Source organism: Pundamilia nyererei, unplaced genomic scaffold, assembly GCF_000239375.1.
Source record: "Pundamilia nyererei isolate P.nyererei 1_Seehausen unplaced genomic scaffold, PunNye1.0 scaffold00149, whole genome shotgun sequence".
NCBI lineage: Eukaryota > Metazoa > Chordata > Actinopteri > Cichliformes > Cichlidae > Pundamilia > Pundamilia nyererei.
The window spans coordinates 1137724-1151740 of record NW_005187550.1 but is presented as its reverse complement, the minus strand read 5'-3'; the positions used below and the strand labels follow the sequence as shown (position 1 = coordinate 1151740).

Here is a 14017-nt window from a genome sequence, read left to right as displayed (position 1 = left end):
ACACACACACACACACACACACACACACACACACACACACACACACAAAGCACTGTTCATGTAGGTTATGAAAGCATCAGTCTACCGAACAATCCCACCTTCAGGTTCATTTGCTGGCTGCTCTGGAGCTTTTTATCATCACACAGGACTTAACGAAACTCTGTCTGATTGTCTGTCCTTTCTAAGTTCTTGAGATGGCCTCAGGTCTGAGAGTAAAAATAGAACCTTGATTAAATAGTGTTAATGATCTGACTTTCTCTTCTGCTCCAGCCTCATCTTGAGCTCTGAAACCAGCGCTTTGCTCACAGAGTCCTGCCTGGTCACCACTGCCTTCTTTAGAGGTTTGGGTGCCACGGTTGCTGAGACTGTGGGAATGACCCACTGCCTCTCCACCGGGAGGCAAAAAGCTGGTGGAGGTGCACAGGGTGGCGGTGGCGGTGGCCACTGTCTCAAAATCCTGCCAGCATTGTTGTTGTGGTTGACATTCTCCACGATTACCTCTGGTTCCCGCTCTTCCTCTTTAACCTTAAATTTCTGTTCGTTCCTTTCGGGTCTCTTTAAGGGGTTTTTAAAAAGCCAGGTGTGCTGTGTCTTCGGCCTTCTCTTCACACGGCGATTGGGCAGGATCCGGTTGGACTTTTTGTTGCGCATGAATGTTGCGGTGGAGATGAGGACTGTCACTATGATCATGAGACTAATGATACCAGCAAGCATACCTAGGATTTGCAAAGGCTTGTTTCTATTCTGCATTAAAAATGATCCCAAAGGCCCCCCTTTGAGTTGAGTCTGTAAAAGAGCACAGGGAGAATTCACATCCATGGGAGTGAAGTCATACTCTGTCACACAAAAATATGTCCTGTGTATGTTTTGTTGCACTTTGTGCGTTCATCATTTGGTAAAAGATGTGTTAAATAAGTCTTTAGTGCCATTATAATTTACACAGACATAAAGAAAAACAAAGTCGCTTATTTATTAAATGTAGTTTCCTTGATGGACGATTGATTTTGTTGCCTGCTTCACTAATTTTTATTAAATTAGTATTCTGCTCTTCTTATATTTTGTCAAGACAAGATCAGAGAGGTTGTCTGGGAAACTAGTGGAGACCATTCAGCATCAGAATCATAATCAGCTTTATTGACCAAGTATGTGCACACATACAACGAACTGGGCTCCGGCTATTTCTCTGAAAATGAGAATTTATGTGTGACCCAAACACAAACGTAAATAATTTGTTTAATTTGGTCGTAGCGTCATATTAAACCAGAAATACAGGTAAAACAAATTGTATAGGATCATTTATATTGTGCTCCTGTACTCTTTTACAGACACAGCCTTGTTCTGAAATAAAATCCTCTGGACACGGATTGCTACAAATTCTTGGTACCACATACTAATAACAATAGTATTGCTGTGCTGATGAGCTCAAGGCGAGCTTCCTTTATGGCACAGGCCTCCTTATAATCTTTCTGATCTTGCCCTGAGGTTGCACACGCGTCTTTTTCAAAGAGCTGCAGTACATAACAGTTGAAATGAAGACTGTCAGTGAAATGGCAAAGCTGACAATGGTCAAACAAATCCCAAACACTGTCCCTGGACGTTTCCTTAGGCCCATGAAGTATGAGAAAAATCTGGATTTGATCTGTAAACATGACAATTGCATTTGTGTGAGATTCAGTTTTGTATATCACTATACATTCTCAAATTAAAATATTATGGTATAGTACTTTGTATAGTGTTTCAAATTTGATGAATGTGCATAAAAATAATAATAAATTGTGGATCTTCTGTTTGATATCATGCTGTTAACATCGCAACTGTGCAGGATGATTTATACAATGTCGATGCATAAAAAACTGGTATCTTAGTGGGTTTATCGTGAAGGCCTCACATAGATTTCATTGTCATATTGCTGGTCTTTTGCTTTGTTTCAACTTACAGCTTCAGTGATGTCAATCTTGACGACGGCGGTGGTGGTGAGGGATGGATGGCCTCGGTCACGGGCCTGCACCACCAGCGACCAGGTGCAGTCTCTCTTCTTGGTGATGTTCTGAATGATGGCCATTGACTTGATGTAGGACTTCAGCATGATCTCGCCTGTGTCAGCGTTAATGTCAAAGATATTGTTTTCTGGCTCAGCTTTCATGATGGCATACTCGATAACGTTGTTGGGGACCTCTGCATCATCATCCACAGCCTGCAGACAGTAAGGGTACTGAAAATATTCACTTTTACCAAGTTTCATTTTGTTTAAAGAGAGCTGCATACCTCTATTTTCACTGGAGCTCCAATCACCATGGTCTTCTCAAGGAAGTTATCATAGAAAGCAGGAGAGTGGTCATTCAAGTCCAACACAGTCACAAAGACTTCAGCCAGGTTGTATTTCCCCTCTGTGTCCTCTGCCTTCACATAGAAGTTATACTTGGACCTGACCTCAGCATCCAGGCTTGCCCACGGCTGTGTGTAGATGATCCCAGAGTCAGGTTTGATCAGGAACCTGTGTACAGTGATGAGTCTTCTGTAAACTGACTTCTTTGGACAATGGATATCAAGACACCATGCACCATGAACATTTTATACGTATTTGTTATTGTAGATTATATGATACTTTCCCCCCTAAACAATTAGTCATCTGTTTTAAGCACTTGGATTGCACTTCTTGCTAAATCTTGGCACTGATTTTGTCACACAGACTGTGAGTTTTGGAGCTTTGAAATATAATTGTGATGTAGGCTGCTAATACCCCAACCTCAAATCTTTAGAGTGTCATTTAGGTCCAGAAAAAACCTACCTCATTTTTAAATGAGCTAACACAAAATCAATCTTATTACTTCTAGAAGCCAGATTGTTTTCGTCAGCTGGTCCTGTGACCTTATAAACGCATACATTTGGTGCATTATGAAGTGATTGTTATTCAATGGAATGATTTTGTGATTAAGAGTATAGAGCATGCAGCAACAGCAAGTCTTAGCATGGCTAGCTTAACGTTGTATAAAGACTGGAACTAGTTGAAGTCGTGCAGATGCTTTTCGGAGTCTTGTCTCACTGAAAGGTTGCCCTAATTTCTCGTAAAGCCAAAAATTTTCATTAAATTGAACGGACAAGATAAAACAAGTTTGAAAGGTGACTTCAGAGGTGTTAGTGAGCGAGGTCAAACTCTGGTTCTCAAACTCTCGGGGTAGGCTCAACTGATGGAGCACAGAACCACTCCTGATGAGGTGAGGACAACCAGGGGAAAAATATGAAATTGAAATAAGAAGAATACTTTTTGGGGGAAACAAACAAGCAGGATGCTGTTATGGAGACCTCATATTACTAAACTTCAACCTATAGTGCCAGATTTTCTTTAATCATGCGATGCTGGAGAGATAAGATACAGTAAAAGATACAGATTGTTTCACAAACTGACTTGTTTAGCTGTCCTACAAGGTTCCAGCACAAGTTAGTCAGAAGCAAAGAGCAGTCTATTTTCTCCTCCAATCCCATTAAAGGATTATCGCAGACCGAGGGCGGGCAGGCAAAAGGACTGTCTACTCTTGTGTACACTTAAGCGCTCAACCACAGAGTGTAAAACAGTGTAAAGTCTGCAATATGAACTGCTTTATTCTTTCAGATGCAGAGCCCAAGCATGTGGTCATGCATTGCTTCATAACCTTAAAATCAAAGCAGCAATTTCGAGAATAATCTGAGGTGACACAGTTTCAAAATCAGTTTGACTAAACAAGCACGCACTAAGCTAAATCTCTCTCCTCTGCTTATTTTGGAAATCCTTGTCCTTGATGCCTTGATGTGACATCACATATCTCTTCTAATTTATTGCTACAGAGGGGTGTAAAAATACTTTCCCCTTGCATTTGAACAACCAAAGTAGATGGTAACCTCATTCCTACCAGCATGTGCCTGTGGGTTTGTGTTGCAGCTGAACAGACAGTGAACATAAATATAAACCCAAAAAATAAAAGATCCCAATGGCAAGATGTGTCTGCATTTGAAGTGCGAGTAAATGCAAGTTGTGGATATACAGTACTCTGTAATATCAGAAAGAACTGTGCAGTCTTGGATCTGGAGAATGGATTTCTGCTGGGAAACTAATAAAAAGTGAAAAACACCAGTAAATCCTCTGGGCTACGGTGCTTAGGGGAAATAAAAAGAATCAAGTCGTGATATGAAAAACTAGTGTGCTCTTACATATCTGTCCAGCTTTCAGGCAGATGTGTTTTTGCTACAGTGTATGCTTACAGTGTAGTGCATTATTTGAAGAGATTTACTTTATTTGAGCTTCTTGACACAGTTGTACATTAGATATAATGTTTATTCTATAAAATTTGGTTTCACTACTGGAAAAAAACCCACATGTCAGGTGTTGATTACTATATTTTACTATAGTATAGTAAAATATATTCTTTTTTCTTTGTACTATAAACATTAAAAATATTCTTCTGTGATCACTATCCAAAGACTGATGAATAGACACAGTGAAGGCGACAAAGTTATTTAGTTATTCTCTGAACATTTAAGACATATATTCTAAAATCAAATTAATGCTGTTTCTACACCAATGCATGTGAATATGTGGAGGTCTTGTGGAGATGTTGCAGAGATGTTACATCTGAATATGTGAATTGAACAACAGCATTTAAAAGGACTCATTTTTACTGTGTCCTACTGGCAAAACATAAAGCTCATTTATTGCACTTACAGCTCAGCCCCTGATCCATAGATAGAGTACTTCACTTCACCCCAAGGTCCTGAGTCTGGGTCAAATGCCTGTAGACAGGTATCAATGAATCAATCAGTCAATACAATCTTTATTTGGAACATAAAGTAAAGACAAAATCAGCAAAAGCCATCATATTCACATGGGAAAAACAAAAACAAAATTCACGTTCACACAGATTCATGTTATTGTAATATGTTTATGCACTGAGTAATTATACTTTCATTAATTATTTGTCATTATTTAATAATTATTTAACTACTCTAGTATTGTAACAGTATTATTTTTAATATGTCATTAGATACAAATATCCATCCATCCATCTATCCGAGCAACCACAGGGCGAGAAGGAGGGTCCATGCAATTATCAATATTTAATGTACAACCTAATAGACATTTAGCACCCTGTCTCATCCATATAGTGCCGTGTAAGTGAATGACAGAGCTATGATAGATCATAGAGAATAAAATGTCATGTTTGGCTGTAGATTAAACACCTGAGTTCAACGCAAGTTTTACAGCAGTGAGTTTAATATGTTGCAGCACCTATCCTACACTAAACTGTCATTCAAGCACGGCCAATGACCAGTACTGTGTTGACTTGCCTTTTCTCTTTCCTCTTTCTTTTTAGTTTGCATCTGTTTTCATCATGAATGAAGAAAAATCTGCACTTTTGTGTTGTCTGCCAGCATGGACTCAGTAAACTGAATGAAAATGTGCTCAACTGGAACATGATGTTTCAGGGGTCAGCTATAAAAAGACAGATTTTTGATGTCATAGGAACATCATCATCATCATCGGCTAATCTTTGTGTCTGTAGCTGCTGGGATGCCTGTTCACTGTCTCTATGCGTCCAAGGTCAGTTGTTGGCTGCTCTTCTATCTGATTGAAATTGCCTGGGATCAAGGCAACAAACCCCTGTGGTGTTCACGCAAGGTCAGGATTTAATAATGAGCCTCCCTGTTGCTTTGAGCCCCTGTGGGGCTGACAGGAACAGACAAGGGCAAAAGACGATGTGAGCCAAGTATCAATCAAATCGTCATGTCCTTAAGTGTTCCTTTTACTTCAGTACATATTTTGATGCTGTAGAGGCATGTGCTGCTAAGCATCAGAGAAAAAAAACATGTCTGTGAATTTGGTGTTACACAACAAAATGAAAGTGATAGCCATCTGGCAGCTTACGTCGCCTAGCTTTTATCTACATGTTTTCACATATTATCCCAACCCTCCCCGCTCAAAAAGTCTACATTTAGGGGATTAATAGCCCTCTTGGGCATTTTGTTAAAATCAGCATTCCTCTTTAGCTCTGAGTGACGTACATTGGTGATGGCATGTATTTTTAGACAGGATGAAGGGACTGGCTCACCGTGACTGTGACCACATTGGAGCCACCGGGTGAATTTTCTGGAATTCTGGCAATGTAGTAATCTGAAGAGAATTTGGGAGCGTTGTCATTGGTGTCCAGGAGATGAATGACGATGTCCGCTGTAGCGCTGAATTTCTCTGGTGTGTCGATCTCAACCGCAAGGAGCTGAGGAAGAAAAAAATATTAGAAATATACATGCATTTTTCAAACCTAATTTTAATCTACTGTAGTGCATGTATATTTTGGCATGCTAGTGTAAATAATTTACCTTGTATGTTAGAAAGTGGTATTTCTCATAGTCCATGGCAGCAGAGTCTTCTACTAAGATTGTGACTTGGGCCTCGTTGAGTACAGTCTGAGGGACAACTCGCAGCATTCTTCCTGGTCCAATCAGTCTCAGGTTGAATTTAGCATTTGCACCCTGCAAAAGCAAAAACACATAATTATCATATCAGATCTATGCTTCATATGCATAAATCTGTTAATACATAATAATCTGCATTATTTTCAGAGCTAAAAAAAAGCAGGCATGTAGTAAAGTCTCTTATAAAAGTGATGAGTAGCAGCAATAATATTCTGGCTCACACATAAAGATACTGTCTGACGCTGCAACATTATTATCAGAAAATATATTTAGTGAAAATCAGTCATATGGCTCGTAAAGTACACAGAGCTGAAAACACAAAGGCACTTGCGTAAGCTGGCAAATGGCACAGAAAGCACCTTTTAATTGTGTTGGATTCCTTTCAAACTCATGCAATTTTAGAAGGATTGACTGTGATAATGGCAGGATTAAAGTCATTATGAGGACAGAAACACAGACTCTGTCCTGAACACTATGCTGTGCTATGATGCTATGATTGATGTTGACTAAACCAGTTACTCATTAGATAACATTATAATTATTACAGAAAACAAATGCTATTACAAAAAAACCAGTCATTGTTACTCTTGGCTGGCTAAGGCACCTTTGAAAGACAACCATGAGTGGTACGAGTGTTGAAAAATACCTGCAAAAAAGGAAAACTTGAAGCTTGTCATAGTCAGTGTAGAGAAAATAAGACAACAAAGGTGTTCACCTGATCAGAGTCATTGACGGTGATTTTCAGCCCCCGGAGGATCTCTCCCTCGGGTGGATGCTCATACATGGTCAACTCAAACGTGCTCTGTGGGCCGTCCTCTCCGTAGAAAGTAGGCGGATTGTTATTTAGGTCCACAACACGGATCACCACTGTGGTGACCTCATAGTCCATGAGTCTGCCTTCGGGACTTACTTCTGAAGCCTGAACAGATGGAGTAAAAGTCAAGGTATATTTATCACTCTTAGAATCAGAGACATGGGCCGATTGGGTATTTTATCTACCAATTTTACTACCATGTTTTCCCCCCTAATTTTCCTTGTAGATTCATTGAGCCACTGTTCGGCTAATCAATGCACTTTGATTAGGTCTATAAACATTTTTGTGTGGACACAAGCACTTGTAAATAAAGTCAGAAGTACAAAAAAATCCCAAAGTGTTTGTTTACATGCAAGTCATTAGAAAATAGCTGTCTGAGAAGATCAGGCTTTGATTTATAAAGCAGTTATTATATTAAAATAATATAGGAGAGAATGTATGCAAAACAGAGTTGGTGACTGAACAGCAACTTACCCTGACTTTAATGTTGAAGATTTCTCTCTTCAGATAAATGGGGAGAGTCAACAGGGTGATGCAACCACTTGTTTTATTGATACTAAAAACACCGTCATCACCTGGTGAAAAATATTAGATGGATGAACCTTTATATAAATATTTCTCCCTTCATTTTAAGATGATTGTAGCTTCCTTTGACAAAATGGCTCACCATCATCGAATGAATAACGGACTGGATTTGGGTTCCCCACATCACCATCTCGGGCCTCAACAGTGAATATTTCAGATCCCTAGAGAGAGAGTAAAGTAGAAAGATTTTGCATTTAATAAATTGGTGGTGGCATGCATCTATAAAAAATAGATCTTCAAAAGCCTCTTTTTGAACCACCATGTGTCTGGTGCAGTTAGTCACAACAAATCGCCAAAATCTAACCTTCTCCCTGTTTTCAAAGGCTCATTTAAATGTCACACTCCTAATTATTCTCATTTGGATGAAAGTCAGACTGTGTAAACTTGCTGTGATGAGCTACTGCTGTGACATTTTGCAATAGTGATAAAGCAGTGAAATGCCAGTAATTAAAGCTATGTGATGTGATGTGCCTTGGGTTTTGGGCTCTTTTGTTAGTTATTATTTATACTGCCAATATAAAACCTAATCATTCCACATGATGCCGCTTTATGACAGCAGTGTAACTAAGTTGTCCTAAACGAAAAAGAAAATGACAAAAATGTAGCCATTGTGCTAACTGCCACGTATTTCAACTCTAGACTAAAATCAGTGCATAAAATCACCGGGGGAACGTTTTCATACTCACTGGCACTGAGATTTCGTAAACATAGCCAAAGTAGGGAGTCCCAATGAAAGATGGCAGAGTGTCTTGAGCATCAATCACATTGATTGTCAGGGTAGCAGAGGAGGACATAAACTGCTCCTTCCCATTAAAGCTACCACCACCATCCTAGAACAAAAGTAATAACAGTTTAAATCTGCATTTTTAAATGTAAGTCTCCTAGATCAAGAAATTGCTAATTTACATGTTCCTCTGCTATAATCATGTTTCATGATTTTATGTTCATCTTTGAGTATAATACACCAAGCACCTTTGCAATAACAATGACAAAGTGTGTCTTTGCTTTCTCATAGTCCAGCATTTCTCCAGATTTGACACGAAGGACTCCACTGTGTCTGTCGATGGCAAACAGAGTGGACTGAGCACTCTGCAAAGAAAATGGAACAAATGCATGATTTTAAAAGCACACGCAGAAACACAAATAAGGGGTTACATGAGCAAAAGCCTGTCACTGGCTCTCTTAAAACCCTTTAACAAACACTCACATGAAAAGTGGTCAGGTGGCAGAATAAAACCATACAAAAGCTCCTTGAAATAAGCCAATTCCAATATCCAGTCTTTGCCCATCTGGATGTAAAGTACCCATATGCTCAAGGACATAGCAGGCAGGTGAAAGCTGTTGTGTCCAGATGTGGACTGCCTGTCTCCTACTTCCAAGCCAGCTGTTCTTTGTTCTTAATAGTCCAAAGTGCAAACTAACATGTCGCTGAGCCACCCCTCGCCGACACAAATGTAACTGCCATTTAATCCCCATCTTCATAACTACACCAACATATTCAGGCACAAATACACAGTAACACAGGAAAATATATGTAACCCCTGCTTAGTACAACTATACGTCATCAGTGTTGAAAGCAGATTATTGAAAAAACTTAGCGGTTTACAATTTTACCTAACAAGTAAAAGAGCCCCGGGAGGTGACACAAATCCCTTTGGGGTTGTGTAAGGAAGGGCGTGTGAGTGGGCAATATTTTCCCACTGCAAAGTGATACCTGTAGGTAGTAGGTGACCGAGCCCCCTGAGCCTGTGTCTCTGTCCACTGCCTCAACTTTGTAGATACTGCTTCCAGACTCTGTTGTCTACAATGTACAAGAAAGAAAAGGTAACATTTAGAGCTTAACAAGACCTTTTTCACTTGGAGAAACAGATACTGTTGTCTCGGCTTAACTTACTTCCAGTACATCAATGATCGCAGGCATGTTTTGGAATTCAGGCTTTTCATCATTTGCATCCATTACAAATATTGTCACTCTTTCCACAACCTAAAAGCAAGAACCGACAGTAGGATGAAACCACAAAGCATGTTGAAGTTTAGTATTTTGACTTTTTTTTTTAAAAGGAGCTAAAGATACCTTGCTTTGCCCATCAGTGATGCTGACAAGAACATCAATAGAGTCTTGTTTCTAAGTAAATAATAGTAGTAGGTTAATACAGCAACCAAGTTGTTATAAAAACACTGAATTGTCGATCTGTACATCTTTGTAAAGTTTACCTCTCTGTCCAGCTTTTCTACTAATGTAATGTTTCCAGATTTGGGGTCGACCCTGAAGTACTCTTTGGACCCTGGATCAAAGGAAAGGCCGTACCTCACCTCTTGGCCTTCAGGATCTGTGCCATTAAGACGATAAATTTGTGTACCTATAGAGAGATATCATTATTAAGAGTAAATATCCCCTCACAGAAACAAATTGTGGAAAGGTACACAGTTTCTAACCATTTACTATGAGGTGTACGTTTCTTTTGGTAACAACTGCTGTGGAACAAACCAGGCTGAAACACTAAGTACCATTTGGAGTATCCAGACTGATGCAAGGTGTAGAGGGACAGCTGCACTGCATTCGCAGCCAGCAAACTGTCCCTGACATCAACAGGTGGCAGCAGCAGATGAGCATGTTAGTGTGAGTGCATACACGCCACACAACATCTGTTCATCTATCAAAGACTACTTAACATCCTGGACTCTCACATATTGGCCACCACAACACACCATTTTGATGATTGGTTGTTCTACAGTCCTATTAGCTGTTCACACTAAATGTTCCCCAGTACAGAGGTCAGTCTCACCAACAGCAGTGTCCTCTGAGAGGCTGAACAAGGCCAGGTTTCCATTGTAACTGTAGGGTCCATTGTCGTAGAAATATGGAGCAAAATCTGCTTGTGCTGCCGGCAGACACATAAATCAGAGAAAAGAATATTTAAATGTCACAGGTTTATTTGGCATAATCTTTGAAAGAAGAAATTGTGCTCCCTGAACTATCGGTGAGTGGAGGCAATAAAGCACAACCTTAATCTATGACTGAATCAGTCTACTGAGTGTTTTGTACACATACTACTGATATGAATTTGTAATTTTAACTGGTTTTCTCTCTATAAATGCTAAAATGGCAGAAGAAATGCTATGTAAACTGTATACACAACCTCCTCTTTCTTTGCACTTTGTCTGGGATTAAAGGTGCATACATCAACCTCCTAAAATACTCTTTCTATACATAGACCTGCGATCTCTGCTGCTTTTACCTGTAATACGATTCCCGTTATTTAAAACAGTTTTAACCTACTATTGCATATCAGCTTTAAAACTAATTTCATAAAACAAGCAAATAATTTTGTGTATCTTAAAAAAATACTTATATTTCCATTTGGAAAACCCAGGACATAAATAAACTGAAAACTGAGCGGAGGTTCTTTATAACAGTGACAGAATTACAAAATTAATACATAAAATAGCCCAGAGTCTGAATATCATTCACAATCTGATCGCATTAGGATTAGTAAACAGTAAACAGACAAACAATAAGGTAAACTTACCAAAGCAGGCATGCACAAACACAAACAGTAGTAGCAAATGTGGTATCCTTACATGCTTCATCCTAAAGAATAAAGTCATGAAATCGCACCATGAAGACGGCTTCGTCAAGAGACCTCTACATGAGCTACACTTCTCAAGGTGTTCTCTGGCAACTGGAGAAGGCTAAACGCAGATGCTCACATACTAATCCAATGACACATCTTAAGAGCTGATTCAGGGCCCCCGTAGTCTCCAACTGGGCCTTAGCAACCAAAAGGCCAAAGGAGATGACTCTGTCTGCAAAAGCTGTACGTCTACAACTTTGCAGTAGATGTACAGCTATATTCTTCACATTTTCAACTTTTAATGTAAATTGTGTTATTACTAGCCAGAAATATACAGAAATCTGTTTTATTCTGATGTTGTCTAAATGATAATTCATAAAAGTGAAGTTATTATCGCACTTTTTACAATCACTGGTCACAGTGAAACATAACGATCAGGATGTTAATTTTGTTTTTTAGTTTTAAAGCTTTGATTTATGATCTGCTCTGAATGACCGCAGTCTCAGCTATGTAACCCCCCCCGTACTAAGTATAATGACCATTTTACATAAAATATTGTGACCAACTATGTTTGATGTAAATTCTATACTGTAACTGTAGTCAGTGATTTGTTTATATTGGACAAGGGTACCATCTGCCATGCAGACTTTACAACAATATGTTTCAGTAACATAAAAAACCCTCACTACCTATGCAAGTAGCTTTTATGTTGAACTTTTATAACTAAAAACATCACATGTAGTACTAAAGCGGGCTAATCTTCTTGATTGATAATCTCATTTTCCAGCAGGTGGAAATCTCCTGTAAACAAATGTTATATAATACTTAGCCAGAGGTCCTCTTTTTACCAAGGTAGTTATTTTTTTTTACAAATATTTACAAACAAAACATAAATGTTTCCAAATTTGATAGTTTTAAATTCATTTTTTCACTAATCCAAATAGTCAGTCAACATCACTTAAAGTGACTCAAATAATCTAATAATTCTTTCTCAGTTCTCTAGAGTGCAGTAATGTTTAAAAATCCAAGTAAAGACCTCAAACTCGCTGTCTCTATCCTGCTGAAAGAGGCCTAATATAATGTACGAGGGTGTACATGGTCTGCAATGGGGCTTAAGTAGGTGGTACATGTGAATGTAATGTCAACATGGATGGCAGGAGCCCAAATCATCACACTGTCTACTAGTTTACCTTATTCCTGGTGCCAGGTGTTCTCCAGGTAAGTGATTTACACACAGTGGGCAATCCACGTGATGTAAAGGAAAACATGATTTCTCAAACCAGGCCACCTTCTTCCATTATCGTGGCAAGTTCTCATGGTGAAGTGTCCATCGTTGATGCTTTTGGTGGTGGACAGGGGCCACTACAGGGGCCTCACTAGTCTGCAGGTATATATACACAAAAAACCGTATTGCACTGTGTATTCTGACACTTTTCTATCAGAACCAGCATGAAATTTTTTTGCATTTTGAATACAGTAGCTCATCTGTTGGATCGGACCACACAGCCCAGACTTCACATGGCTGCCCATGACCCTGTTGCTCTTTCACCACTGCAATAGATATTGACCACTGCAGACTAGGAACACCCTGCAAGAGATGTAGTTTTCAACATGGTCGGACCCAATCATCCAGCCATCAAACTCAAATCCTTACACTTGCCCATTTTTCCTGCTTGTAGCACATCAACTTTTAGGACAAAATGTTCTGTTGCTCCTTAATATGGGATGGAACAGTATCCCTAACAAGCGAAGAGATAGTCAGTGTTATGCCTGATGTGTGTTTATAGATAGCCTTTTATATCCACATTTCTATTGCATAGCTATCTACTATCTACTTTATAAGCTCAAATTGCAGACCAAAAAACAAGAAGGAAAAAAAATCCCATTTGTTTTTCATTGGCAGATGTTATATGTTTCTTCCCCACTTGGAAAAATAGGTCAAGTATACAAATGCATTGTTTAATTTCTATGCATACCATTAAAACACTTTGCATGAAAGAGGATTTACACACGTGAATAAAGCATTTCAGCATCCAGTCTCGTGCTGATATTAAATCTACTATATATAATCTGAGCTTTTGTCCTAGAACTTATAGTGGATAACATGTTCTAAGTGTGTGCGTAATTCACGAATGTTTTCACTCAGAAAAACACAACACACAGATGCAGAACATCAGGAGCATCAGTACAGTTTAATATCACTGACCTCTGACAGCAGTTAAATTCTCAGCATATATGATGAAAGCTTTCAGACTGGGCATGTAAATATCCAGCATTCAAAGAGATCAATCATTTTCATGCCTTTTGTAACTCTTACACAATATACTTACTGAAAATGGTCACATGTCAAGTTACTTCTGTGTTGGTACTTAGGGTCATGCCTCCAGCTTTAATTTTTGTAATACTGACGGATGGCATGCATTAAACCACTGTTCTCTAATCTGTACACATGTGATGCATGGAGCCTAACTCTGGTAATATAAACTACATCAGATGTAAATATGAAGCACAGTTAGCACTTACATTGTGGTTGTAAAAAAGCCCAACTGAGTTATGGCACGTAACATTATGTAGGTTCAAAAACAAGTACTTTATATGT

At 39.0% G+C, this 14017-nt stretch overlaps 1 protein-coding gene across 2 annotated transcripts; it reads right to left on the bottom strand.

The window, feature by feature from the left end:
- Positions 1–19: 19 nt before the first annotated feature.
- cdhr1a (cadherin-related family member 1a) lies at positions 20–11539 on the bottom strand. Of its 2 annotated transcripts, none has more exons than XM_005744804.1 (17): positions 11374–11539; positions 10630–10725; positions 10058–10203; positions 9918–9968; positions 9738–9827; positions 9558–9644; positions 8816–8932; positions 8530–8673; positions 7926–8004; positions 7733–7833; positions 7160–7363; positions 6349–6501; positions 6081–6245; positions 4697–4764; positions 2266–2494; positions 1937–2194; positions 20–786 (listed from the first exon to the last, which is right to left on the bottom strand). In XM_005744804.1, the coding sequence occupies exons 1-17, from the start codon at positions 11450–11452 to the stop codon at positions 241–243; spliced, it is 2613 nt and encodes an 870-aa protein (XP_005744861.1). In that variant the 5' UTR covers positions 11453–11539; the 3' UTR covers positions 20–240. The 2 variants fall into 2 exon arrangements, with proteins under 2 accessions (XP_005744861.1, XP_005744862.1); XM_005744805.1 differs by lacking the exon at positions 20–786 and adding an exon at positions 1063–1639.
- Positions 11540–14017: the final 2478 nt, after the last annotated feature.

Bases quoted from the DNA above. Each gene is read 5' to 3' on its own strand.
- cdhr1a (XM_005744804.1), bottom strand. From the start codon at position 11,452: ATGACTTTATTCTTTAGGATGAAGCATGTAAGGATACCACATTTGCTA. The intron at 8,005-8,529 runs GTGAGTATGAAA...CTCTCTCTCTAG, and splicing joins TTTACGAAATCTCAGTGCCA to GGATCTGAAATATTCACTGT. The intron at 7,834-7,925 runs GTGAGCCATTTT...ATTTTTCACCAG, and splicing joins CCGTTATTCATTCGATGATG to GTGATGACGGTGTTTTTAGT.